At 35.6% G+C, this 27745-nt stretch overlaps 1 protein-coding gene across 14 annotated transcripts in view; it reads right to left on the bottom strand.

The window, feature by feature from the left end:
- Positions 1-27745, bottom strand: part of SOX5 (SRY-box transcription factor 5) — a 1296482-nt gene that overhangs the window by 77453 nt on the left and 1191284 nt on the right. For all 14 annotated transcript variants that reach the window (XM_072653487.1, XM_072653486.1, XM_072653490.1 and 11 more), the window contains one exon: positions 9970-10116. In XM_072653487.1, coding sequence (XP_072509588.1) covers positions 9970-10116 — 147 coding nt within the window. The remainder of the gene's footprint in view (positions 1-9969; positions 10117-27745) is intronic.

Below are 27745 nucleotides of genomic sequence, written 5' to 3'. Positions count from 1 at the left end.
TCCCTAACTGCTTCTCTGTATCATTTGCTTTCTCTTAGTCATTTTTTTTCCATTTGTTAAGTTATCTGTTCCCAAAGTTTTGTCCTTGGTTCTCTTTTCTTTTTTCTCTATAACCTCTCTTGGAAAGTGCACTCATATTTATGGCTTCAACTATGTCCCTTCATTGAATTGTTTAATTTGTCACAAAAAAAAAAAGTGCACACTATGTGGAGACAAACATTTTCTGTGCAGTAAATTCACAAAGGAACTTAATTGTCCTCCAAATTGTTAAGTACTTGCAACACTATCTTGTTGTTAAGTAGGAATTTTGGTTTTGTTTAAGATGTAGTAGTCTTACTTTCTCTTCAGTTACTTCCCCCCAAAATAAAGACGGAAAGAGGGAAGGAAGGAGGGTAGGAACAAAAAAGAAAGGAAAAGAAAAAAAGAGAAGGGGGGAGAGAGACAGAAATAGAGAAGGGAGGGGGAAGGAGAGAAGAAAAGGGAGAAGAAAGGAAGGAGAAAAAGAGGGAAAGAAGAAAGGAATGAAAGAATGAAGTAGGAGGAATAAGTTGGGAGGATAGGAAGACCTGAGAGGAAGGAAATGGAAGACAACAAAATCTTCAGAAAGCAAAGTTAAATTTTGATAATTTTGATGAGGATCATCTTTTTTCTGCCCCATCCCCTTCTCACCCATTTGATTTTGTATATTAATAAGCAGTGACAACTCATTAGAGCTACTATAACATGGATCACAGATTTGAGGTTAAAATGAATCTCCAAAGTCATTTAGCTCAATCTTCTCATTTTTATTGAAGATAAAAATGAAGCCCAGGAAAGTAAAATGTCTTGGCCTAGCTAACTGCCCAAGGAAATGACAAAGGCACAATTTGAACCTGGATTTTCTGTGGCATTTCTGCTTCCTTTCCAGATTACTGACTGCTACACACACACACACACACACACACACACACACACACACACACACACACACACACACACACACAAAATAGTCCCTTGCCAGAATAATATCATAATATTGGGTAATATTGGGAAACTGAGTTAAGAACAGTTAACCACTAAGGACATTTTATAAATCCCTGTAGCTCTTTAGAATTAGCTGTGTTTTTTTAAGTAGAAAAAATCCATTATAAAAACCTATTTTGATTTCTTTTAATTGTTTTTGTTACATGGGTATAATCGATCCTGTTCCTCAGTCCCCATTTCTAAGTATCTCTTGTTTAAACATGTAATACAATTGTGCTACAAATCCTTAGAAAGTCTTCTGCATAATTACCTAGCTATTTAAGATAACTGTCAACTATATAAAGATAAAAAGGAAAGGAGGAGGCTAACCACAGGTAATTTTCGCTTAGCAATATAGAAACAAAAAAGAAAAACTCATTCAAAGTGTCAGGCTGACTCCATTGTATCAATTGTAGATATACCCCACCCAGGAAGTGATGACAATAACGGACCACATTCACAGTTTAACTTCGTGGAATGATCCTCCTTAAAATGAAGGCGTGTCTAAAGTATGTAGAATATCAGTAGCATCCTTCTGAAGGTATCATAAAAGTATTGTCTCACGGAAGACTGAAAGGTAGGAGAATAATGTAGTATCTGCTCACAAGAAAGCACAGAGCGACTGCCTAGGGAGAAAAATGAGGGAGAGTGGCTGCTATTTAACGGATGCATCAAATGGTGTTCAACAGAACATAACAAGGGAAAGTAGCTATGTAAAAAAAGGAATCCACAAAGTAATCAGACTCATAAGTTTTAGGACAGATTATGAATGAAATCTGATTCTCGACAAAAGGAGAGAAAATAAATTCTCTCATTTAAAAATACTTCTTCAACACTGTTGGTTTATAGAGATATGACATGTGCCTAGTCCTGTATAGTGAATAAAATAATTTGACATCAATTGGCAGACCTAAAGGGCTCTGGGCATAAGCCAATGAGTAGAATTTTCTGGGAAACTCTTGCTTTTTGGAAATTGTATCCCTGCCAATACTACTACCATCTAGCATCCTTAACTGCAAGATGAAATTTGAAAACATTTTAAAAAAGTGATAGGTGTAGTAAGCTACAAAACATTATCACACTATGACCAGTGTCTACTTAAGTTTCTACTTGGTTTGATCCCTTTGATTGGTACCATTACAGCACTGCAGCAAAAATATACCAGAATACACAGCTCTCTCTTCCCTGCACCCCTCAATCTTCCTCTCTCCATCCCTGTCACACACACACACACACACACACACACACACACACACATCTTCAACAGGAGATTCAGATAAGAAGAAAATAAAGTCCAAGTTCTTGCTTGTGAATTGTTACCAACATTTGTGTGGATACTGCAGCTGAAAAGAATCTGATTGTGTCTGGCCAGCTAGTTAGGGCTGTTTCTGGCTTGTCAGAAACACATTTCTTTTCCTTGTCACATCCCCCAGGTGCTACTGCTGAGCACATGGTAACATCACTGTCAGAAGTATTTGAAAAGAACAAAAAAATTGATTTGGACAATCTGTGTGCTGTTGCCATTGATGGAGACACAACTGTGACTGAGGTTAGGCCTAGGGTCATAGCGAGGTTAAAAGAAAAGCACCCAGGAATTCTCTCTTGTCATCACATTTTCCACACCGTACCAACTTTTGGTTTTGCAGATGCTACAGACAATGAAAAATACTTTGTCAAGTATCAAGACACCCTTGATGGTATTTATACTTTCCTAGAAATCCACCTAAGAGAAAAGAAGTCTGCCCATGGAAAACTAGACACAGACACAGACACAGACACAGACACACACACAGATATAACATGGGCTTTAAAAAAAGCAATGAACTTCACTGTATTCTTACCCATCTGAGACCTAGGTGAAATTCTTGGGCACTCTAAACAGTTGGCTACGTATGCCATCACCAAATTTTTCATAAAACCTAAGTATAAATTCTCTTCTCAAGAAGAACAGTTGGAGCTTGACAAACACTAGCAGATCAAAGCCAATACTTCTTACAACATATTATTTGTGAAAGCAGAAAACAAAACTAAACAACAAAAAACCCCCCAAGTCTAACTATGGCCAAAACCAATGGGTATATCTGGTCTAAATAATTAAAATGGTCCATTTCAATATAAAGAAAACCGATCTGAAAAAGCAAGACATATCTCAGCTGAGAGAATCAGGCACACCATGTCAGTTCTATGTGTTTGAATAGTGAATCTTTGGCAAAGACATTTGTCAAGATGTAAAAAAAAAAATGGGCTTAGAAAGAAAATATTCAAGTATAAGAAATTCAAAGAACAATGCTTGCCAAACTCTTAATTAAAGCACTTGTTTTCATTCTTATAACAGAGGTTGAGATGACTGCTTTTCATGCATTCAAACAGAACTGCTATTGCAGTAAAGTTCAAGCTTCCAAACTTTTCAGATGTAGATGTTTACCAATATTTGGTCACAGACTCAGCTGTGGGGACATGGGTGAGGGAGGCGGGCGTTTCTGGACAGCGGAACATATTTTCTTAGGTTTGACAATAAAAATTTGAGTTGCAAGCAAGGATTCAAAGACAACGGAATCTTAAAGACTTTCTAAATATACAATTGTGCCTAGATCAATTTTACTTAACTTTAGAAAGGTTTTCTACATGCTGACGACCCTAATTCTACACCAGCCAGCCTTTGGCAAAGTAGGCTACGAAAAACAAATGTTTCTTTGCTCACAACTGTTAAAATGAGGTGGCGCCAAAAAATAAAATTGAACTAATGACAATATGTCAGGCACTGATGCAAACACACCTCAAACAGCCAATGCAAGACCCAAGGAGGCATAACCCTCCATGTAATACTATTCATGTTCTGTAATGCAAATTTGCAATATGCTGGATTTCTTCTCATGTTTTCAGGCTCCTAGAACACAACTCCTTTATGCTGTATTCAGGGGCTTACTGTAAGTCCTCTAAAGGTTTCTTTATCATTTAACATTATAAATAATTGTGTTCCAAGGCTGGAGTTCAAAGCTCAGTACTGCACTCATACACTACCACAGGCAGGTCAGGTGACCTTTCTCCAATTCTCCTCTCTCCAGTGCTGAGGACAGACAAAGTGATATGTCTGTCATACGCCATTACCATTAGAACAGAATCTTGTTCTTTTATTACAACTGAACTCTGCCGGATTTCTCAGCAGGAATGCTAAGTGAAATCAATGTCTTGGATTTCCAGGCTGAGCTTGGAGGTCACAGCCACTCTGTCATTTCTCAGCATCATCCTTTCTCTCTCTCTCTCTCGTGCACTCCCTGAGCCTCCAACTGGCACACAGCAGATTGAAAACAGCATGCATCAGAGGACTCATGCTGCACAATTTTACAGTCTTTTGGAGCCCCCTCATTTCGGTCCCCCCCTTCTATTTTTGCAAATTGCAAATAAGTTTTGTTTGTGTCCTTCCCTAGAGTTGTGAGTCAAAGGCAAAGAAACACTTAAGAATAAGGGTAAACAATGAAATTTAAAGAAAAAGGTTGATTTTGACAGCTGCCAACAAGACCATTTTGTTTATACCACCAGTTGGATAAGCTTTAAAATGCCATTGTTACAACCAATAAATGCTGCCTCCCTGTCAGACCATCAATTCAGTTTATTTCACGTAAGTCTACAGATAACAGAAGGATCTTGAATGTACAACTTTCTTTTATAATATGCTAGGCATATAAATCCCCCCTCCCAGAAAAGCAAACAAAACTATAAAACCTGGCACACATAATTGCTTGAAAAAAGAAAAAAAAAACTATTACTAGTCTTACCTGAGGCAAAATAAATGTTCATAAAGATTTTAAAAAGCTTTTTGGAGCCAAAATGTGTCATAAATGTCAACTTCTTCCGAAAGAACTTGATTAACTTAATACAATAGTGCCTGACTTTAAAAAAAATATTACTATTATTCTTTGACTATATAATTCATTAAAATGACCATTACAAAGCTTATTTGTTTGGCTATATTTAATCTATGCAGTTTGACTGTTGGGCTTAAAGCATTATTGTCAGTTTAAGGAATCTATCATGACAAGAAAAGAGGATGTGACAGCATGCTAAAAGAAACCAATGCAAAGGAAGGACAAATTTTCAAACCTCAGTATCACTTAAACTGAGAAAACTCCCCCTTCCTAACCAACCTCCAATAAAATCCTTGCTTATTTTACAATAATTGAAACTAGACAACACTTTCAATCCACAATTATGATCATTTTTCATAAACCACTTATAAAATCAATTAAGAACTTCTAGGCATTTGAGTTTATATTTTTTTAAAAAAATCTTAGCATGCACTTGCGAACAAGAAATCAAAACTTCATGTTCATATAGCTATTTATTTAAAGACATGCTCTACTCTTATTTCAGTAATGTTAAAGAACTGAGTGACTACAGACCTATAAACCAGAACTATAAAACTATGGCAGATCTAAACGTGACTCAAAGTTCCCATCTTATTTAGAATGCTGGATTTGGAGTCAGAGAAACTAGATTTGAATTAGCTGTGTGACTATGGGCAAATCACTTAACCATTCTGGGTCTCAGTTTGTTCATTCTTAAAATGAAAGGATTAGGCTCTATGATCTCAAAGGCCCCTTTCACTCTACAATAGTGGGATCAGATCTCAAATGTCTGCAGAGTTGACTTTGATTGAGAGGGGGCCTGAAAATAATAATTCCTATCCTTAGAGGCACATGATATAGTCTCTGAATCTCAGTATATGCATTCAATAAATGATTGTTTTCTTGGCTAAATGAACAATAAATTGGTTACTAGGGTTGTCTTAGGATCGCAGGAGTTTAGATTTTGAGATAGAAGGAACCTTAGCGGTCATTTAGTACAAGACCACACTGTACAGATGAGACTCAACGCCATCTAACTAGTAAGCAGAAGATCTGGGATTCAAACACAGATTCTCTGACTCCACTTTTAGCAGTCTTTCAACGGTGTCATGTGGCCCTAATGGTTAGCAACATAAATGGATTAGGGAAGAAAGATGTAAAGTTATAAAAAATTGCTTAGTAGGAAGACATCTTAAAGGGCAATTCAAAAGAAAATATCTTAAAACAATGTATCAACATGAGAATAGGCAAACAGTAAATCTCATCAACGAAGCAAGAAATAACACATACCAGTACCTTACTTTCACACAAAATGACCTACACTTCTCTGTGTCAATGCCCATATTTTGCTGATATGACTAGCCTTTTCAATGAATGTTAAGTTATGTGTGCAAAGCCTACAGATAATTACTGAAAACTCTGCTGGTCCATCTGTACACCAGAACTTCACAGAGACAATTATACTCACAAGACTGATTTATATTTAGTGACTGTAATTCCTATTACATAACTTTCTTTCAAAGACTTTGGCAGTGCATTTCAACATTAACTTCATTCACAGAAGTACGAGGTCAATGAAAACACTCAGAGTATAATCATAAATGCAAGTGTTCAATCCCAACCATCAAAATGGAAAATATTTTTGGGGACTGCACTATTCATATCTATTACCAATATACAAATATTTAATATATAAAGATGTAAATGTTATATGTTCCTAAACAAATGGTACTGTGTATTTCACAGGATGGGTTTTGGTCTAGATCTATGATTTTATACATGCAACAATTTCACAACATGAATCTTAAAACTCTGTTGAGATGCTGAAAATTTAAGTATCTTCCCAGGGCCACATAGCCAAAGGTCTTCTGATTCTGAAGGTATCATTTTATCCATGATTATAAAGTATGAGTAATGCATACCTACATGGATAGAATGTTTTGAGCATCTTCTGTCCTAATTCTATTGATGCCATCACTACCCTTCCAGTCACTCAGATTCACAATTTTGAGTCATCCTTAACTCTTTATTCTTCCTTACCTCACATATCTAATCATTTGTCCATTTTTTTCTTCCTGCAGCTTATCAATTTTCATATCTATTTCTTTCTCTCCACTGAAATAGCTACCACACTAATACATGCTTTCATCACTTGTCACCTGGACTGTTACAATAGCCTCAATTAGCTTTCTTGCCTTGTCTTTCCCTTTCCAATCTGTCCTCTGCACAGCTACCAAAGTCATATTCGTAAAGCTCGGATCAGACCATGTAACTCCCCTCCTTTAAAAATTCCAGTGGCTCCTTATTGTTTCTGGGATCAAATATGAGATTTTTCCTTTTGGCATGTAAAGCACTCCCCAATCTTTCCAATCTTATTATATGTGACTCCTTTTCTTGGAGCTTTTGATCTGACCAAAATGGCCTTCTTGCTGATCTACACATGACATTCCTTTGCCCATCTCCATTCCTGGAATGTATTCCATCCTCTCTTCTGCCTCTTAAAATTACAAGTCTTCAAAGTTTAATGCTTGGAGTATAGCTTGTACTTAATAAATGCTCAATGACTGACTGATTCATAGATTTGCATCTTAGGTCTACACCATTTATTATCTGACATTCATAAGTCCTTTAACTTTTCATTACTTTGTTTATTCTCTTAATAAAATGGAATGAAATAATGAAATGTCTATTATTTTTCCCTCTGTTGTTTTCAGTGGTTTTTGTTTGTTTTTAAAAGAAAGATAATTCTTTAATATAGACATTCCTTCATCTGTTGAGAAGTAGTGATATAGTGGATAGAGAGCTGCTTTGAAGCTAGGAAACCAGAAGTCCTAAAGATATGAGTTGTGTGACCCTGGGCAAATTATAACCTCTAGGTGCTCTAGGGAACTTTCTAAGGTTATAATTTGCAGAGAAAGTGACAACCTGCATTGGTAGAAAGAATTTTTATCTCCCAAGCATCCTTTACATCAGTGAAATTGTAAGTCTAGCTCCTATTCTCCTACAATTAACACTACTTTGACTTCTTTCTCTGTATATGTAATTTGAAATGAGGAGTTAGGTAACTATCCTGATAGTTCACATATAAACCACACTGCTTTTGATCTGTATAGCTAGGATGCAAAATTTTTCTTTTGGTATCTAAATTATTTAACATTATGTCAAATTTCTACTTAATTTGACATATCAATATATATTTTTAAAAGCACAAATGAGAAGTAGATTGTAATGAAGGAGGAATCTCATGATGAAAAGTCAATTAAAAGTGAAATTCTTTCACTCTCTCATTAAAAACTTTTAACATGCTCAAACAACTTAATCTACTATCCCTATCAATAATTTCTAAATGTATTCCCGAAATTTTTGGGTCTAAATTTTACATTTTGTATAAATCATAACTTTTTGCATACATTTTGCATAAATCATAATTAATTAAGAAATTAATATAACAAAAGCATAGTTTGTTCTTCATTCTCTATTTTTTTTGCTTCTTCTGATGCTTTTTCATCTTTTATCCTTGAACTCAACTCGAACTTAACTTGAACCAAAAGTGAAATGTTCTCCCTCAATGATTACCACCTTTAACCACATGTATAGACATGTGTGTATATACTTAATTACAGTGATACTATTTCTAATTTAAAATTCTATGCTAAGACTGCACAACTGCTTATATAACCTTACTAAATGAAATAATAACTAAAGTTGACAAAATTTAATTGGTTGGCAAAAATAATCTTGAAATCAATTAGCTCTCATGAGTCACTATAGATTGGCTCCAACATTCCCCTGAGGATTTATGTCTGTCTGTATGTATTTATGTTGTCTCTTAAGAATATAAGTTGCTTGAGGGTAGGGACAGTTTTTGCTTTTTCCTTATATTTCCAATGTTTAGCACAGTGTCTGTCATATAGTAAATGCTTATTGAATGATTAACTGATCATGTAAATTGATCTCTTCCTATAACATTTTCAAATATGCAACAGCTGTATTCTTGTTCTACTGTTTATATTAATTTACATTCTGCAAGAGCTCTTTAGATTGCTGAAATGAATACTTGTATACTGAGGGAGGTGGCCAATGAGTGTCTAGTTCTTAGAGTATGCATGAAGTTTTCTACCTGCTGCCAAGCAGTATTTAGTCTTAGTGAACCTGCTTCTAGAAATGTATTCTACAATCCAGCCACACTGACCTTCTCAGTTCCTTACAGGAAAGAATATTTGTCTTTCATTTAATTTCCAAAATGCAAGGACTGTATTGTTTTGGATGTTTATGGCTAGCACTGTGGTTCTTACATAGTAAGCACTCGATAAATATTTGTAAATTGAAGGCATTTGGATAGACATGGCATTATTTCACTGTCAACCTAGAGCTATCTTCTTTTTTTACTCATGCATAGTGAAATTTTAATCTTAGATTAGCAGTTTCCTTACTCTCTTATGTTCATGAACCAAGATTTGCTGGATGTTAATTTCAGTACTACCGCAAACCAAACCAAACCAAACAAGTAAAGCAAATTTGCTGCAGAAAAAAACATCATATGATTCATTCAAAGACAAATATGGGGCCTATAGGTAATACAATGTTTTTATGTCAATAGTGTTCCTGCTCTATTAAATGATCATGGATATTTGAAAGTAGTTCAACTTGCCTTTTACTATCAGCCTGGTAATAGCGAAGAGATATGAGTTCATTTATTGCCTTTGTCATTTATTTATTGAGCTCTCTAAGTCAATTCATTTGATGTCTTTGTGTTTTCCGCTCCCCCCCACATATGTAAAATGGAAAAAATGATCATCCTAATCATTATTCAAGGATATTATAAAAAGAAAGAAAAGGAAAATCTCTAAAGCAATTTTTATATTTAGAATAAAAAATAGTTTTTGTATACAAATTTTTCTGTACGATACATGTGTGCATGACATACACATATTTTAACCAATTTCGACATTCCATGAAACAAATGTTTACTATCCAGTACTGGAACATGTTAAGTATCTCTTCTAAAAGACATAGATGCTAATCTTTCAATGAAGACGGTGTCAAGCTGCCTCCACCTTTTCTTTAATACATTGAATTAATATCATTTTAAAAAAATAATATAACTTCTTTGAAATAGTACCTTGCTTTTGGGTGGTGGGCTATTTGTGCTCTTGTCTGTATGAATGCTGGTTGGAGACACAGCAGCACCAAGGTTGCCTTGGGGTATACCTGGTAACTTTCCTCCTGGAGATACCTGCATTGCCGCTAGCTGGGCAGCATATAACTGCTACAGAAAGAGAAAGAAAAAAATGAAATATCATCAATAAATAAATAAATGCAGCTTTTGGAAACTTCAACTTCAAATACAGTATTCTTCTGATGGGTATTTTTTATTTAGCACACTAGAATATTTCAAGAGACCTGTCACCTCAACTTTTATGGCATTTCTCTGGGAAGAAATGACAGATATCACATAAGCTCTTCTAGCTTCTGTATATCTAGGGGGCTCTGAGCAAATAATAGCAATCCATATTTACTCTTAGGCGATCTATCCTAATTCAAGCCTTCATCACCATTCTTAATAACCTTCTAAATGTTTAATTGCTTCAATTTTTTCACTATTCCAAATTCATTCTCTGTATAACTGCCAAAGTAATATTCTAAAAGAGCAGGCATGTCCTCATCAAATCTGTATTCAATAAAGTCCAGTAGCACTCTATTACCTTTAAAAATGTCATTTAAAATGTTTTTAAAAAAATCTGGCCTCTCCCTATCTTTCCAGTATTTTTACACATTAATTTCCCTCTAAGTACTCTATGATGCAGCCGTATTGGCCTACTTCCCATTCTTCACACATGATATTCAATCTCTCATTTCCATTCCTTTGCCCTCCCTCACTTTCTTCCATGGAGAGATTCAATAAAACAGTAAATCAAGCCCTGGTTTACAGCATTCACTAATTTCTGAGTAGAAATAGTCACACAGAAAATTAGTTCTCATGAGTCAGTGTAGGTTGGCTTCAACATTCCCCTGAGTATTTATGTCTGTCTGTATGTATTTATGTTGTCTCTTTCTTAAGAATATAAGTTGTTTGAGGGTAGAGACTGCTTTTGCTTTTTCCTTATATTTCCAATGTTCAACACAGTGTCTGTCATATAGTAAATGCTTATTGAATGATTAACTGATCATGTTATTTGATCTCTTCCTAAAATGTTTTCAAATATGCAACAGCTGTATTCTTGTTCTACTGTTTATATTAGTCTACATTCTGCAAGAGCTCCTTAGATTGCTGAAATGAATACTTGTATTCTGAGGGAGGTGGCCAATGAGTGTCTACTTCTTAGAGTATACATGAAGTTCTCTACCTGCTGCCAATCAGTGTTTACTCTTAAAGAACCTGCTTCTAGAAATGCATTCTACAATCCAGCCAAACTGGTCCTCTCTCAGTTCCTAACAGGAAAGAGTATTTCTTGTCTTTCACTTCTAAATTGCAAGCTCTCCTTACCTTTGTCATTAGAACAGAAGCTATTTGTAAGTAGGGATTTTTTATTTTATTGCTTGCATCCTCAGTGCCCAAGCAAAGTTCCTGACTCATACTAGATGCTTAAGAAATACTTTTTGATTGATTGATGATGAAGAGACCCTCTGTCTCCCAGATTCAGAGCATAAGCAGGTATCTTTTTTTTCCATTTCCTGTCAACTTGCTGAGTGGTAACAAAAAAACATACCTTTCTAACTGGATGCTAAGCTGGAACTGAGTATGTATAGAGAAGACTTCAACAGCTAAAGTCTCTTTCCTGATGCCTTTTGAGTGAGGTAGAAGAAATGCTGTGGGCCTCAGAAGTTTCCTTAGCATAGACAGTTGAAAATGAACTATTTACCTTTTACTATCAACTTGGTCCTAAGAGATATGAGTTTGTTTATTATCTTTGCTACTTACTTATTGTGATCTCTCAATCAATTCATTTAATCTCTCTGTGATTTTTCCCTCTTCATACACCAGGAAAATGGCAATCATTCTAATTACTGCTTGAGGATATTATAAGCATAAATGTAAAAGAAAATCACTAAAGTAATTTGTGTATCTACAACCCAAAGTAGTGCTTATGTGCATAAATACGTGTGTATGTGTGCGCACACATGTGTGCTCTTGCCTATGTTGGGGCCACAAACCACTGCTTCTTCTTTCCTTGAAAGCCACAAGGAAAGAGAGAGTTCATGTATTTGAACCTTTTAGGTATATGTAGGTTCTGGTTAAGCAACCAATTAAAAATCATTTCATTACCATTCAGTATGCCAAGAAGAAACAGAGGGATTGCCTGTGTCTGAACCAAGGAGAATGAGCACACCTTCATAATATATTTCTGAATTGTGTTGGTCCTTCATTGCCGAAGAAGACCATGTCATTAGAGAAATGCTGACGTGACTTGCGCTTGACTTTGTTTTGAGTGAGGGAGGGCTGTGCAGGTCACCAGCCTCACTTTTCCTCCAGAGCCATCTGAATCCAAATACCTGATATTCCTTAGGATAACTGGAGATGACCCAAGAAGCACTGGGAGACCTTTGCCCCTTTAAGCCAAGGTCTTTGCAGGTACTCACTTACGGTGAGGCAATGCCCATTCATTGAATAGGCCTGTTTAAGAAATAGCCAGGACATGGCCCTTTTAATGAGTTCAAGAAAAAGAAAGGCATCAGGCTGGGAGTGAAACAGCCACAGTTACTATTGATAATCACTCAAAAAGCTAGGAGGGTCCAGAAGAGTCCTTAGGCAGGGGCCTATTTCTGAAAGTGGTTCACCAGACCTCCATGTGGATTGGCAGCAGTCTAATAGTACTGAGCATGCTCTAAGGACAGGACACTCATTGGCTTGTTCTCTCATGCCTGAAACACTTTTTATGAGCAGTAGTTTTCTACACGTTAAACAATATATATATATACATGGAACAGAAGAATCATGTGTTAAGGAACATTACTCTGGCTTCCTATCCTTATAAAAAACAACTGGATAATTACCAAAATTCCACTTCAGTTTATGCTGTGTGAACACAGACTAGGAAGAAGTCCTCTTGTAGAGGCAAAGTTTCATGGACGATATGCCATCCATCACAGGTACAACTATTTAAATCATGAATCTAATACTATTTAACAAGTAATTAGATATGGTTCAATAACTGAATATTACTATTTGTTTCCAATGAAGTTAAATTTTTTCCTTGGCAAAAATAATCTTATGTAAAACAAAGTTTCATGGAGGTTAAATTATTGTTAAATACTTAAGACATGCTTTACCTCTATATAGCACTGTGATAAAGGGAAATAAAAGCTCAACATATATACTCCATGACATGTAGAATATAAAAATTCTTTTATCCAGTTGCTAAATACCTGGATATCCAAGTTATTGAAACTTTTCCCCCCTTGTGCAAACTCTGACTTCTCCATATTTTCTAAAGTGGTAGAATAGTGGTCAAAGTACTTGGGAACAACTCTCCGGGATAGCTATATTTTCTCTCTGAGGAAAGATGCGCGCCCCTCCTCCCCCATTTCTCCCCATTGCCTCCATCCAGGTAAATCAGGTGTTCAGATAGGAAGGGACCAGTTAAAAAAAAAGACAGAAATACAAACACATGTATGGGTGAACACATTTTCAAACAGGAACCTACATATAAACAAAAATACAAATAAACAAAAACTTACTCTAGAGCACAAGGGAGAAAGTGCTATTGCTGAAAAGCTTTTTGTGACCATCAATCACTATATAATTTGATCTCCTAGTTATAAGAAGATACTAGATTTAGTGTAAGAAGGGATCTAAGAGCTCATCTAGTAAAATATATTTTAAAAATGAGGAAAGTGAGGCACAGTCCCCAAAGTTGTACAGTTTGGAAATAGTACAGCTGAGTCCCAGAGTCAGGTCCTGACTGCCAATCCAAAGTTTTTTACATAACTGGGGTGGGGACTGGGCCACCTTGAGGCCTCATGTGGCTTTCTAGATCCTTAAGTGAAGCCTACCCTTGCACTATACCTTACTTCTTCAGATACTGCTATAACACTAACAATCCTTCATTAAAGTGCTTCTGCTCCAAGATTCACCATGGCATGAAAATAATCCTGAGATCTAGAAAGCTACACTGATAGAGTACCACTCTTACCTATCCTACCAAACTAAACAGGCTTTGAATACAAGATTAGCAACATGGGAAGCTGTTTGTAGGCTGTCCAAGACCTGTCTATAAATCTGGAGAAGCTCATCATCAGAATTTTTTTTCTGACTAAAGTAGAAACAAAATAGCAATGTGGCATGAGTACAGGGCTAACCACTAGACACCCTGAGGACTCCACTGTGCATATGAAATGTGAAAAAATAGACAGACAGGGGCCTCCAACACCTGACGTTACATATCCTTTGTTAAAGATCTGTGGAGGAACATGGACAAGGATGTTGCAGCATGACAGAGTGGTAATATCCATCCATGGTGCTCTCATGGATGAGATCATAGATTAACAAGTATCAAAGTACTGAATCAACCTAACAAAGGCTTTTTATGACACAGAAGGGTTGAGACCTGTGTCAGTAGACAAAATACATGAATCAATGAAATAAGGGATCTTTGAAATATTGAATGTTAATAACAATAGTAGTAATACGTGTATATACTGTATGTGTATATATATGTATAAAACAACTCATGGCTATATGTATAAAGTAACTCAAGTGCATTGTTAGGTGTGATTATCATAATAAATTTATGAGAAATAGGTAACGTATTCTTATTTTACAAATGAGGAAATTGAGAACAAGGAACTTTAAGTAATTTGCTCAAGATAACACCTACAGTTAGTGGAAGCTTGGTGGCATGATAGAAAAGTCTTGAATTTACAGTCAAGAAGAACTGAAGTTGAATCCTGACTTAGATGCTTTCTATCTGACCCTGGAAAAGCTCTTTAACCTTGCTACCAAAGCTTCAGCATCCTCAACTGTACAATGGATATGATAATTGTTTCCACCTTACAGGGTTGACATAAGGATAAAAGAAAATACATATGAAGTACTCTGTAAACCTTAAAATACTATATAACTGGTAGTTATGATTATGAATAATAATCATCCTCCTCATCATAATCATTATTAGTTTATGTGGCAGAACCAAAATTCAAGCACAGGTCTATTGGCTTCCAATTTGATGTTCTTTCTAACATAGCCCTAGTGTAAAATAGATATTATCATATGATTACTGGATTTACAGTTGGAAGGACCCTTAGGGATCATAGAGTCCTATAGTATATTGGTCTTTGTTAGACCAATTCAGTTTAAAAGAAGATACCTTATTGATAATGAAGTATATGCAAAAGGTGAAGTGCACAGCAATAGTGATCTACTGAAAAGGAATTCACAAAAAGTTAAGTTACACCAATTCCTCAGTATGGTTAGTAAAAACATTTTCTTATGAAAATTACAGAGAAAGATAGTTTTTAAGTTTTAGTCCTCAATTTGTAGACAGAGCGCTATGAAAATTTAACAAAAATATGATGTGTGAAAGTTTGCTGATTTCTATTTAAGATGAAGAGATGTTCTCGTTACATGAGTTAAAAAGCAACTGGTTACATTTTGCAATGTGAAAATAGTATCATCTGTCACAACTGAACTTTGCTCCTATAGTCACTAAGCAGACATCCCTCTTTCTCCTAGGTCATCACCTTGAAAATTTACAGTTCACCCTGTAGAGTAAAGGGTAAATGCTATTGAAGTGTACAAAAGGATGCATCATAACAGACAGGCTAGATGCCTAAACTGTATATCAACAGCTTAATTGTTGAAAACTATTCCTTGGAATATTGTTACAAGATGTTAAGAATACTCATTACTGGTTCAGAACACACTAAAAATGATTTTAGTTTTTGTTACAAAGAAAGGTATGAATAGAGGCATTTTAACATTTGCAAAAAAAAAAATTGTTAAAATGTGAAAAATCCCGTAAGATATTAGTTTTCTTTGTCAACTATTAGAATTCATGTTTAATCTTTAAAAATAATATTAAGAAGCCAGAACACAAATAAGATCCATTCAGTATTTAATTATTTGTAACCATGGACAAATTCAGTATTTTGATTTCTTAATCATTCTAAGTCCCATCACAGAATATATACATATATTTTGATTTCATGTTGTATACACCTTACTGAGCTCAGAATTGTTTTATTTTAATTTTACATAATGTGAATTAAGAAGCAATGCAAATGTGACTCCCTTATTCTAAATATATCACTAAACTTTTCTCACATAGCATTAGGTGTTTCTGAAAGGGAAAATATCTTGAGTACTCCATATGAATCTTAAAGCATGAGGAACAAAGTCACAATTCTTTTAAAAGGAGAGGACTATTTCAAACAATCTGGTAATTCTAATAATTAAAAATACTTTAAATTTCCATTGTGACAGCCAGTCTCAAGAATTGTGTGATCAGTACTGCAAGGACTTTTAATTTTCCAGGGCCTTTGACAAAAGGGGTAGAATTTACCTTCTGTCAACAGCTCTGTGATACTACCCCTTTTCATATCCTCTTTTCCACTTACATAGTTCAGTAAGATTTTGTTTTTCTCATACTTTAGCAAAAGAATACAATCATTTATCATAGGCCTTTGACCTTTTATTCAATTTTCTCAACTTTTTTAGACCAAACTACCTACTTATCAATTATAGTTGGATAGGCAAGGGCAGAAAGCTGGGGCAGTTGAGACTTTTCTGACCAACCCATTTCAATCCTTAAAAAAAAAAAATGTCACATTTAATTGATTGGTTGGTAAGTGGAAGTCATTAGATGACTGAGGGGTTGGTCAACAGAATCAAGAGCCATAGAGGAATCACAGAGGGCGAGTATAGCCTGATTTAAACGCTTCTGCCTTCATGGAGCTTGGGCCTTCTGGGCACTAAAAATCTTTTCCCCCTTGTGTTTCACACAACATGTCTCTAATGCACTTTTTGTACATTATTCAATATCCTAGTTATCTGTCTTACTTTCCTACTACCTCTTTTTGATGGATTTTTGTTAATTTCATGCAAATAAAGTATGTTTATAATCTTTTAAAAAATACATGCTTTAAGAAGCCTTGTTGTTCAGTTGTGTCCAACTCTTTGTGACCCCATTTTGGGGTTTTCTTGGCAAAGACACTGGAATGGTTTGGGATTTCCTTTTCTGGTTCATTTTACAGATTACTAAATCAAGGCAAGCAGTTAAACAATTTGCTAGAGTCACAGGGCTAGTAAGTGTCGGAGGCAGAACTTGAACTAAACAAGATGAGTCTTTCTGACTACAAGCCTGGTGCTCTATGCACTGTGCCACCTAGCTGCCCTTAAGAAGCATAACACAATAGAAATCAGTATATAGCTCTTGCTACAAGAGCCTTACATATTTAAATTAAGTCTATTCAACTGTCACAGAATGGAAAAAGTATTATAACCTGGCTGGACTACATCCTGGTTTGGTCATCCATGATCATTAAGGAACATCCAAAAGATTTAAAGAGAGCCATATACGAATTTTTCAACTACATATATATATATATGTATGTATGTATATGTATATGTATATATATATGTATAAGAATGAGGGTATTCCTTCTAGTTAGCAATGAAAGAGCTTGTATCAAAGTACATGTGTTAATTCTTGTGTTCAAGTTGCATGGGATGATTACCTCTCAATGTCTTACTCTTTCTTCCTAGACTTTCTGCATGCAGAATATTCAGATCTTTTCAAAACCTATTACTTGGTCCCTCTATATTGCAATAATTCAATAAATGTGGGATCTTATTAATGTGGGCTTTCTCTTTATTGAAGTAAATCAAATCCCTTCTTACAACATAGTACATTATTCTTGTCTGTCTTTTCAGTCATCACCCTTCTTGACTTCTCTGCTTTACACTGATGATTTCATGTACTTCCTGAATCTTCTCTACCCTCTAGATTTTCATGATAAAGTTCTCTATTGCTTCTCCTCCTCACTTTCCTTTGCTAGATTTTATTCCATTAATTGTAGTTGTCTTACACCAATGTTCTATCTGGCTCCTCTTTTCTCTTTACGTTATCTTATTTTATTACAATTTTATCAACTGTTATAGATTGAATAGTTAGTTTTAAAGGACTCACCGATCTACCTCTCTTCAGAGCTTTCCTATTATTATGGAGGATACCATTATCTTCTCAATCACCAAGGTTCACAACTGTATCATTCTATATCTAACTGGAATCTTTACTCTCATCCCATATCCAATCAGTTGCCAAAGCTTGATGTTTCTACCTCCACAATATCTCTTTCATATGTCCCTTGGTCTCTGTCCACTTAGCCACTGCATTAGTGTAGGTCCTTACCACTTATCACTAGACCTTTTATATGGTCTCCCCAGTATCTACGCTCCAAACTTCACGGAGGAAATCCCAATAAAAGAATTTGTTCTGTGAAGTTTGGATTCAGTCAAAGGGCTTCACTTGAGGACTTAGAGGGCCACATGTGGCCTTGAGGCCACAGTTTCCTCACCCTTGCATCCATATTCCACAAAGTTACCAAAGTTATCTTGCTAAAGTGTAGCTACAAGTGGTATGCTGGTTAATATTTAACAATGGCACAACACACTTTTAAGTTTATCTGCATATTTAACATTTTTCTCCATCATTTTCTTAAGTCTAGTAGAACAAGATTTTACAAACTATGGTGGGAGGGCCAAATCTTGTGGCTGCCAGTTTCTGTATAGCCCATGAGTTAAGAATGGTTTTTACTTTTAAAAAAATAGAATAAAACTTTATTTAAAATTGTAAAAACCATTCTTAGTTTGCTGGTCACACATAGGCTGGCACTGGGTTATAGTTTGAGATCCTTAGAATAGACATCAACAAAACAATAAATCAAGCCCTGATTTGTAATGTTTGATGTCTCCTGAGGTGTAAATGCTCTGCTGAGAATTTAACTTGCTTAAATTTAAATTAGTTATCATGAGCCAGTTTGATCTGGCCCTAGTACACCACTAGGTACAATCATGTAACCCTCTTTACTCAATAAATCCCAATAACTTCCTATTACTTCTAGTAACAAATATTAACTCTTCCACATGGTATCCAAAACTCTCCATAATCTAGCCTCTTCTTATTTTTTCATCATTTTTACACATTATTCTTCTTTATGTACTCTATGGTCCAGCCATACTTATATGTCATTCTATCGCCTATCTCCATGTTTTTCTTTGCACTGGATTTTTCCCATGCCTGGAATTCTCTCCCTCCCTACCAATGCCTCCTAACAGTCCCTGGCTTCCTTCAAGACTCAGCTAACATGACACCTTTTGCAGGAGGCCTTTTCCAGTCACATCCTGCACCTCCTAGGCATACATGCCTTCCCTTAAGAGGCAATTTTTCATCTGTTCTTGTATACTTATGTGCTAACTGTAATGTTAATGAGATTTGTATTAATGAAAGCTCTTCCTTGAGTCAGGAGGATCGTGTCCTCTGGCTCTGAAAAATGTATATAAACTCTGAGGTGAGGTTCTGCTTTGGGGGCTTCTTTGGAAGAAGATATGTGCCATGTGACACTCTTTGTAGCCATGCTTTTGCCCTGTTCCCTCCCCCCTCGCCCCCGTAACCGTTGGATCTGTCTGTTGATCTGTGGTGTATGTATTGCTCATGGTCAGACAGGTAGAAGCCCTATCCGTTTTTTTTTTTTAAATTTATCTGGTTGTATTTTCTCTGCTGGTGAATGTAATTAAAGAAGACTGTTGACTCCTCCAAAGTTGCTTTCCTTTTAAAAAAGCAGATCTAAGAACCTGTACAACAGGCCCTCCTGTATACGCTGGGGTGCTTGCTACTACACTTACCTATATCTTCTATACTCTTCTATTAGGAAAGGGACTAGTTTTGATTTTTAAAAAAATAAATTATCTCCAAGCATAAAGTAAGTACTTAACAAATGGCTTTTGACTGATTGTTAAGTTTTTTAAGGGGCAGAAACCATGTATTCTATTTCATTTGCATTAATTAACTGACCTAATAATTAGCTTTGAAATTGGGGAAGGCATGGTTAACATACATTCAATAAAATGAATAGCCTATCTGTGCTAAGCTTTGAAGAAACTGACTTGTCTAAGGTGAGAAACACATGTTAGAGGCATAATCAGAAATAAGATTCAACATACAGAATAATGTTAGGTTTGAGAATGTCTTGAAAGACAGGCAGATTTAGATTCAATGGGTAGACAATAGCAAGTCTTTGAAGGTTTAAGGCCTGGAGAATGGAATGATTAAAGTGATCAAAGTACTGTCTTTAGGGTAATTAGTCTGATATTAGTATGCAGGACAGGGGAGAGTGGGAAGAGTATAGAGCAGAGATGCTTGCTATCTGTCTCTTGCAACAATTAAGGCATGAGGTGATGGGAGGAACTGGTGAGGCAGCAGTAGGAAATGCAAGAAAAGGTCAATCTAAGCAACAGCAAAGGGAGAAACAACAAAACTTCTCTTCCACAGTGCTTTGTATACGGTGGACACTGAAAAATCATTGACTAACTGGGGCAAAAATCAATCAATTAAACATTGATTATGTGGCCACTATGTGCCAGGAGCTATGCTAAGAACTGTGTATTCAAAAAGAGGCAAAAGAAGTCCCTACCCTTAAGAAGCTCATGGGCTAGTGGGGGAGGATCGTGTTTGTCCTTTGTTACCAAAGAAGACCATGCCATCAGAGAAATGATGACATGACTTGCACTTGACTTTGTTTTGAAAGGGGAAGGGCTGTGCAAGGTCACCAGCCTCCCTTTTTCTCCAGAGTCATCTGAATCCAGTGACCTGATATTCCTCAGGATGACTGGAGATGACCCAGGATGCACTGGGAGACCTTGGACCCTTTAGGAAAAGGGCTTTGCAGTGGGGGAGACAACAAAAGGAGTGAAAGAAAAATAAACAACAAACAGTTCACATTCTATGCATGATATACAAAAAAGTGTTCTTTATGAATGTTATGCATTCTCATATTTGCATTCATAATAAAATTAATCTTTATACTATCTTTGCATAATAGGTAAAAGCTATGTTGTTTTCCCAATTTTACAAACAGAGGAACTGAGGCAGAGGGAAATTGATTTGCCTAATATAGAGTGTTCTTCTTTTGATACCATTGGAATAAACTTTGTTTGAAGTTATGCTGATAATACTATCAGAATTAGCCCTAGAGGGAAGTAAGAGAAAGGGACATACTCTCTCCTTAAAGAATGTCTCCTTGGAGATCATTTGAATTATGATATATAAAAATCAGTCTATATGAGCTTGATGTTATCTCTACTTCTCTGGGCTTTATCCGTATTTTTTCCCTTGTAATTTACCCCATATGAATCCCAAGCATTTCAAAATGAGGGGCTGAGAATTCATTAAGAAGCATTCTCCCTGGTGAGTCTGACTGAAGTAATGACCCAGCACAGAGAAGGGAAATGTGTGATAGAATGAAAAAAAATAGAGATGTAATTACTCATCATCTTGTGTTCCTTGTTCATCAAAATCTATTTAGTATAATTATATTTTAACAATCTAACTGCTGCATCCCTAGTTATTTATGGTTGCCTTTTCTTGTGAAAATATCTATTACATGAGTTTTCACTCTAATAAGATGTCCTGTGCTAGGGGTTATTGCTTCTCTATGATTGATGGTATTCAGTGAGAGTATGATTTGAAAAACTCTACAAAGCAGGTGACATGTCAACCACTAGGCAACATTTTCTAAGGTGGAAGGGCAGGGCACTGCCACTTCTTTCTATGATTTAAGTAAATTTTGGACTTTTTGGACTGGATCTGTGATTTCTGTGGTATAGGGAATTCTTGGTGAGGAATGCCCACAACCAGTATGGATCAGCATCTGTTCTGCAGCTTAAAGAGTTGGGTGTTTTATGGTGTGGGGGGAGGGAGGAAGGAAGTAAAAAGAGGAGGAAACAGGGAAAGAAAGAAGAAAATGGAATGTCAGGGAAGAGGGAGTAGGAAGAGAGAGAGATACTATAGATAGAAAGCTGAGCTAGGAGCTGTGAGAACCACAGACATAAGCAGGGTAGAGGTGTTTAGATGGTGGCAAAAAAATGGAATAAAAAAGTAAACTCTCCTACAGAGAGGTATGAAAGCATGAAGTACAGGCTGTTCTGTCATCCAGGTCCTCAGTTCTATTCACTAATGTCTGTACTGTGGTTAAGTGTTGGGCTAAGACTACAGCATGGCCACTCATTCTAAGACCTTGGGAAAAGAAGAACTTAAGAAAAATGTGGCAATTTGTATTTTCTCTGTTATTTCTTCCTTAAATAAACCTTTCTTTTTTTGTCAAATATCTCTATAGCCCTATTATCTGTAGGAGATAGTAGAGTCCCTAGCGAGTGATCCCCTGTCCTCCAAAAGAAAATTCACATGAGCTTATCACAATTATAATAATAAAGAGAGAATTCCATATTGAAATAGTACTCTGGATAGAGGCTGAGCCATTAATGAGTTGTTTTTTGAGGGGAAAACCTCAGAGATTACATCATTAGCCATAGATAACCAGAAATTGTTATTATCATCATCCTATTTTTAGTGAGTTACTGAAAGGACAAGCCACTACCCTACTATTGTCCTTTTATGCTTGATGTCCAGTGAACTCTTGTATAGGTAGATACTTTTTGTAGATGAAAAAATTAGTAGGCTATAAAGTCATTTCTACAGGCTTACTGAAGCATCTTTGGGACAACTCCAGTATCATATGAAAGTGGATGATCCATAAGTTTTCTTCTTACCACATGGCTTTGATTTATTTTGCTAGGTAGCATCATCATCATTAGTATTGTTATTATTGTCTTCATATAATCTGTCGTTTCATTAATGTGAGGAATTCTCCTCTATCAATGCAAGTTAGAACCTGTTATGCCTGGGGAATGGTGAGGTTAATAACTTACCTAAGGTCAGACAACCAGTATGTATCTGAGGCAGGACTTGAACCCACACATACCTGATCACAAAGGATGCTGTCTTATCTACTATAACATGTTGCTACACTATGTCAATTATTCTTAATAAAACAAAATTTTCTTTCCTGCCCCAATATTGAAAAAATAAGAAAAATAGAACCCATGTAGATAGTCTGTCAACAACAGGAGCCTTGTGAAAAACCGTGAAATTCTGAAAAGACATTGGACTTCATGCTTCTAATGTTCGTGGTATGGGGAAACCGGGTTCACTGAATATTGTTAAATCTATAACATCCGTATATTACAAAAAATAGAGTGGCGCAGTAGGATGAGCTAGATTCAGAGGCCATGAAGTCAGTCCTGTCTCTGTTTGTCAGCTTCAGAGAACCTTAAAAAAGAAGTCACAACTTCTATGGCCTTGGGTTCTTCCCCTATAAAAGGAGTCAGACTAAGTAATTTCTAAGGCCCCCTCCAGTCTCACCAAATGTAACTGTAAATTCCTATTTCCTAGAATGAAACTCTGCGTTGCTATGTGACAAAGATATTTCTCAGTACGTGTTTTACTTGACTTGTTCCACGTAAAATAATTCATTTTTCTCCATTAAGTAACTAGTATAGTTAATAAGCAAACAATGCCATCAGATGTACTGTGAATAAGATTCCACATTTCTCAAATTGCTGAGCTGTAATTGAGGCATTTTAGTATTTTCAACACATCTCCTTAAGTGAGTGCTTTTTCAATTTTTTATTTATAGATTTTCCTATTGGTGCTTTAAGTTGTAATATTCAACTCTGAGTAAAAATAGGAACATATTCTGGTTATTTCAAGATTGATGTTGAATCAATGATTTCAAGTTAAACAATTATCTCATTTTTATGTCAGGACAAAACTCACATAAAAACAAATTACAGTAAGAGTTTTCATTATAATGACATGAAAGGCTTTATTTTGTCTATATCAGAAATAAGAGCAATACTGATAATGCAAAATAATATTGACAAAATATCTCTAGTGAGAGAAAGAAAATATGGAGTACATATATGTACAAAGTCTCCTCAGAATAAAGTCAGAGATAATGCAGAGACAAACTAATTTACTCATTGAAATCATCATTAAAGCAGTAAGGAGACATTTCTATTTTGAAATAATATAATCGAGTGATTCTGTAGAAGGAAGATGGAAAAAACAATTGTTTCTGGAAGAAGTTAATAGTATTACAGCCTTTGCAAAAGCCAGTAGAACCAACACTTCAAAAATAAAGACTTTTCTTTCAAATATTATTGAAAAGCAAACATCTTTTTCAAATGAACAGATATAATCTTTTTTAAAATGCAAGGAGAGTCATGAATACTTATTTTAAAAGGTGAAAGAAAAAAATCCACAATCCATGGTAGCTAGCATCTTTCTGCCTCTTCTGCCTGGCTCAAAACTTTAATTTCCTCTTTGAACTAAGTTCTATTATCAGGTCTCCATTACTGTCGGCCAGACAATCTGGATAAAGGCACAAGTGACAGTGATGGTGACAGCGAGAGACATTTACTCTGGAGCAAGAAGCATTCAACAGAGCAATATAAGGTTTGATCCGACTCTTTTCTTTAGTTCAGGCAAGGGCTGAAAGAACATGACACTTGTGCCTTTGGGGAAGGCAGACAGTACTGTACATGTACATAGAGAAACAGATGATAGATATAATTAAATATCTCTTGTTTCCTACCTCATGATGAGAAATGTTAAACAAATATTGAAAAGGACAGTATAGCTGAGTTTTAACCAAAATTTCTAGATAACAAGATTTGCTCATTTCAAAGATAGCTGTTACATCTTTTCCTTGCCTCTTTCTGAACAGAAGGTGCTAAGCGGCAGTGACCACTGTGAGCATGAAACTTTATTCCTAAAAATAATTTTTATTTATGGAAGACTTACAACAACGTAATATGTGGAAAAAAGAGTGTGAGAAAGGAGTGGGGTGTTGGGATGGAAGAGTTGGGGGAAAGCATTTGAAAGAGAAAAACACAAAGAAATATCAAGACTGTATCAGTCTTCACTGCTTAATTTCTGCTTCTTAATGTAAGTTAAATGTGGAGCTTAAGAGGAGCTAATGTACTGGAGAAAACTTTCAAAACATAACAGCATGTTTCCATGTGAATCAACTGGCTTTTCTTTCATATTTCTTCTGAGCCAATTATCAATGTTCCACTGAAGTTTCCCAAATATTGCTCATCTTTTGTCTGTGGTGTGTACCTGAATTTCCTTGGATTAAAAACAAAACAAAACAAAAAAAAGAAAGTAGTTCTCAAGTGCATAACAAGAAAAACAAAAGAAATGAAAAAACTAGAGACAGTCAGCCTGTGTAGTGAATTTCCAGAATTAGGACCAGAATAACATATATGTCTATTACAATGTGTATGATACTTTCTCACAAATGAAGATTATCTTTTGGATCAATAAACAAAGCAAGTACATTTTTTTCTACTTTTATCTCCTTTATTTGTTCTTAATTTGACCTATGTTGGTTTATAGAACTGTCCCTTCCCTTCCTTGCCAAATCAAAATCAATCAATCAAGAACCACTTATTAAGTGCCTACTATCTTGCCAGGCACTGTGCTAAGCACTGAGGATAAAAAAGCTTGCTGTTTCAAAGGGTCAAAAGATCCATGTTGTCTAGAGAGGACTGGATTCAGATTAACTTCTGAAGCAATCCTAAAGACATAAGGAGACATAGAGATTGTCAACTTTTGGCTGTTTGAATATAAATAGCTGCTGTGACTTATGAGTAGCTTTTAGGGGTATCATAACTTAAAGTTACTACCCCTGAGTTCTGTTCCCTATTGGGAGTCCATTGTACTATAAATCTGGAGGTGACTCTCTAGGTTGCTAGGAAAATGAGGGTCCCTGAGGAAGGAGGATCAGTACTATGGAGGCTTCATATATTTTTCCCTTCTAGGGAAGGTGGTGGAGGTGACATCAAACACTAAGTTGTGCTCTAAGTGAAGAAGACCATCTAGGTCACTGAAGGATATGGGGGCCCATCAAAGAGGGAAAGTATCTTTGTGGGAACAGAAGTGAATCCTTTGAGCTTCTGTTAGGTAAATTAATGCCTATCCTATTATATTTTATGACATGTTAACCTGTATATTTGCTTGGGAACTCATAGTTCTTTTCATATTATTGTAGAGATCAAGACATGAGTCAAATTCTGATGTGCCTGAGAGAAACCTTGGGTCCGAGCATATGCCAAAGAATTTTTTTTAAACTGAGCCCAGTTTAAATAATACCAAAGCTTCACTCAGCAGAGGTGAAGCCTATTAAATAAAGTGGTAACACTTACAATGGTTGTAATTCAGATAAAATGTAAATAATACAAATTTATATAGCTTTAGATTGTTATTTTTATAAACTTACACATTTATATCAAAATTTTATATAAAATATAATTGCAATACTAATGTAACTATTAGTATTATTGGCTTATTTTGTTCATATATGTTTTCATTAGTCCCAGGAAATCATAATCTCAGTCTCAAATTTAAACTGGAAAAAACCCTGCATATCAGTGTCTGATATACCAGTCTACACGTATTATCTGTTTTAATTTGGTGGCTCCAGGAAAGGAAAAAAAAATGCTACAAAAAACAAAAGCATCACTTGAGTTGTAACATAAAAATTTTAATTTACTAAAATCTGGATTGTAAAGTGTTTTGATATCTATAGATGACAAAAAATTAATGCATTGTGCATTTTTATCAATGTTAATGAGAAATATTAGATGAATTTTGTTAAGGAACCTCTATAGACTGTGCCTGAAATATTCTAACAAGTTTAAAGACCAAATCAAACTCTGGCAATTATTTGGGAAACAGAATGAACTAGTAAATTTCTTTGTCAATCACGTTAATCCCATGCTTGTTCAGTCTGATCTAATAGAAAGGAAAGATTCTTGTAATGGTCCAAGAGGTTACCCAGGGAAGTTTAATGCTTGTACTTATTACTTTAAGAAATGGTCTTTAAAACTGTAAATATCTTGGGCTTCTTCTGAAGTTTTTCTATATATTACAAATACTCTAGCATAAATATAAAATAAAAATCCCATTTCAGTTCTCTAGTGAAGTCTAAAATATAGCTTAAAATTAAAGACTCCAGGAAAAAAAAATATTTTGCCACTCTATATCACTTCATATTTACTTTAAAACATTAAAAGGAATTTCTTGGCTTTATTATTAATTTGCTCTCCCTTGGCTTAAATCTTGCCTATTTCTTTCATTCCTATCAGGCCAAAAAAGATATTTGTATATTAAGAAGATTATGGGGGGGGGGGAAACTGAGGCTTCTAGGACATGGAAAATTCTAGGAATGGGGTAGTTAATGTAGAATATTGGACAGCATGCTGGACTGGGAGTTAGGAAGACCCTTCTTGGAATACTTACTTCCTGCATCACCCTGGACAAAATTCTTAATTTCTATGCCCATTTTCCTCATGGGAGGAAATTGGACTTCATGACTTCTAAGATCCTTGCAACTCTAAATATATGATCTTATGATCCAAAAACAAAGTTGAGTTCTATTCAGTCAAAATAACAAAACCATACCTGTACTGATAAAGCATTTTTGCTTATTGTTAATGTAATTTTGCTTCTTAATGGGAAGAGCTTTCCCATCAATTAAGAAGCCCCTGTAACTTGCTTAAGTCACATGGAAGCCTGAGTCACATGAGTCTAAGTCACATGGAACAGGAAAGGATGGAGCAGGAGGGGTGGAAGAGAAAGAGGCAGAGCTAGAGCAGAGCTGAGAAGTTAGTCAGACAGCAGTCAGAGCTGGGAAAGGCAGCTGGCTAGCGTGAGTGAAAGAACTTGCTTATGATTTGTTTCAGGGACTGATTTGTGGGGAAACCTAACAGTTTTCAGGATGGTACTGCCCTCTGCATTGTTATTATGTATAGATGTCTTTGTTATTACGATGGATGT

Source organism: Notamacropus eugenii, chromosome 3, assembly GCF_028372415.1.
Source record: "Notamacropus eugenii isolate mMacEug1 chromosome 3, mMacEug1.pri_v2, whole genome shotgun sequence".
In the NCBI taxonomy this organism is placed as follows: Eukaryota; Metazoa; Chordata; class Mammalia; order Diprotodontia; family Macropodidae; genus Notamacropus; species Notamacropus eugenii.
The sequence above is the reverse complement of the archived record's forward strand: the minus strand, read 5'-3'. Positions and strand labels throughout refer to the sequence as shown.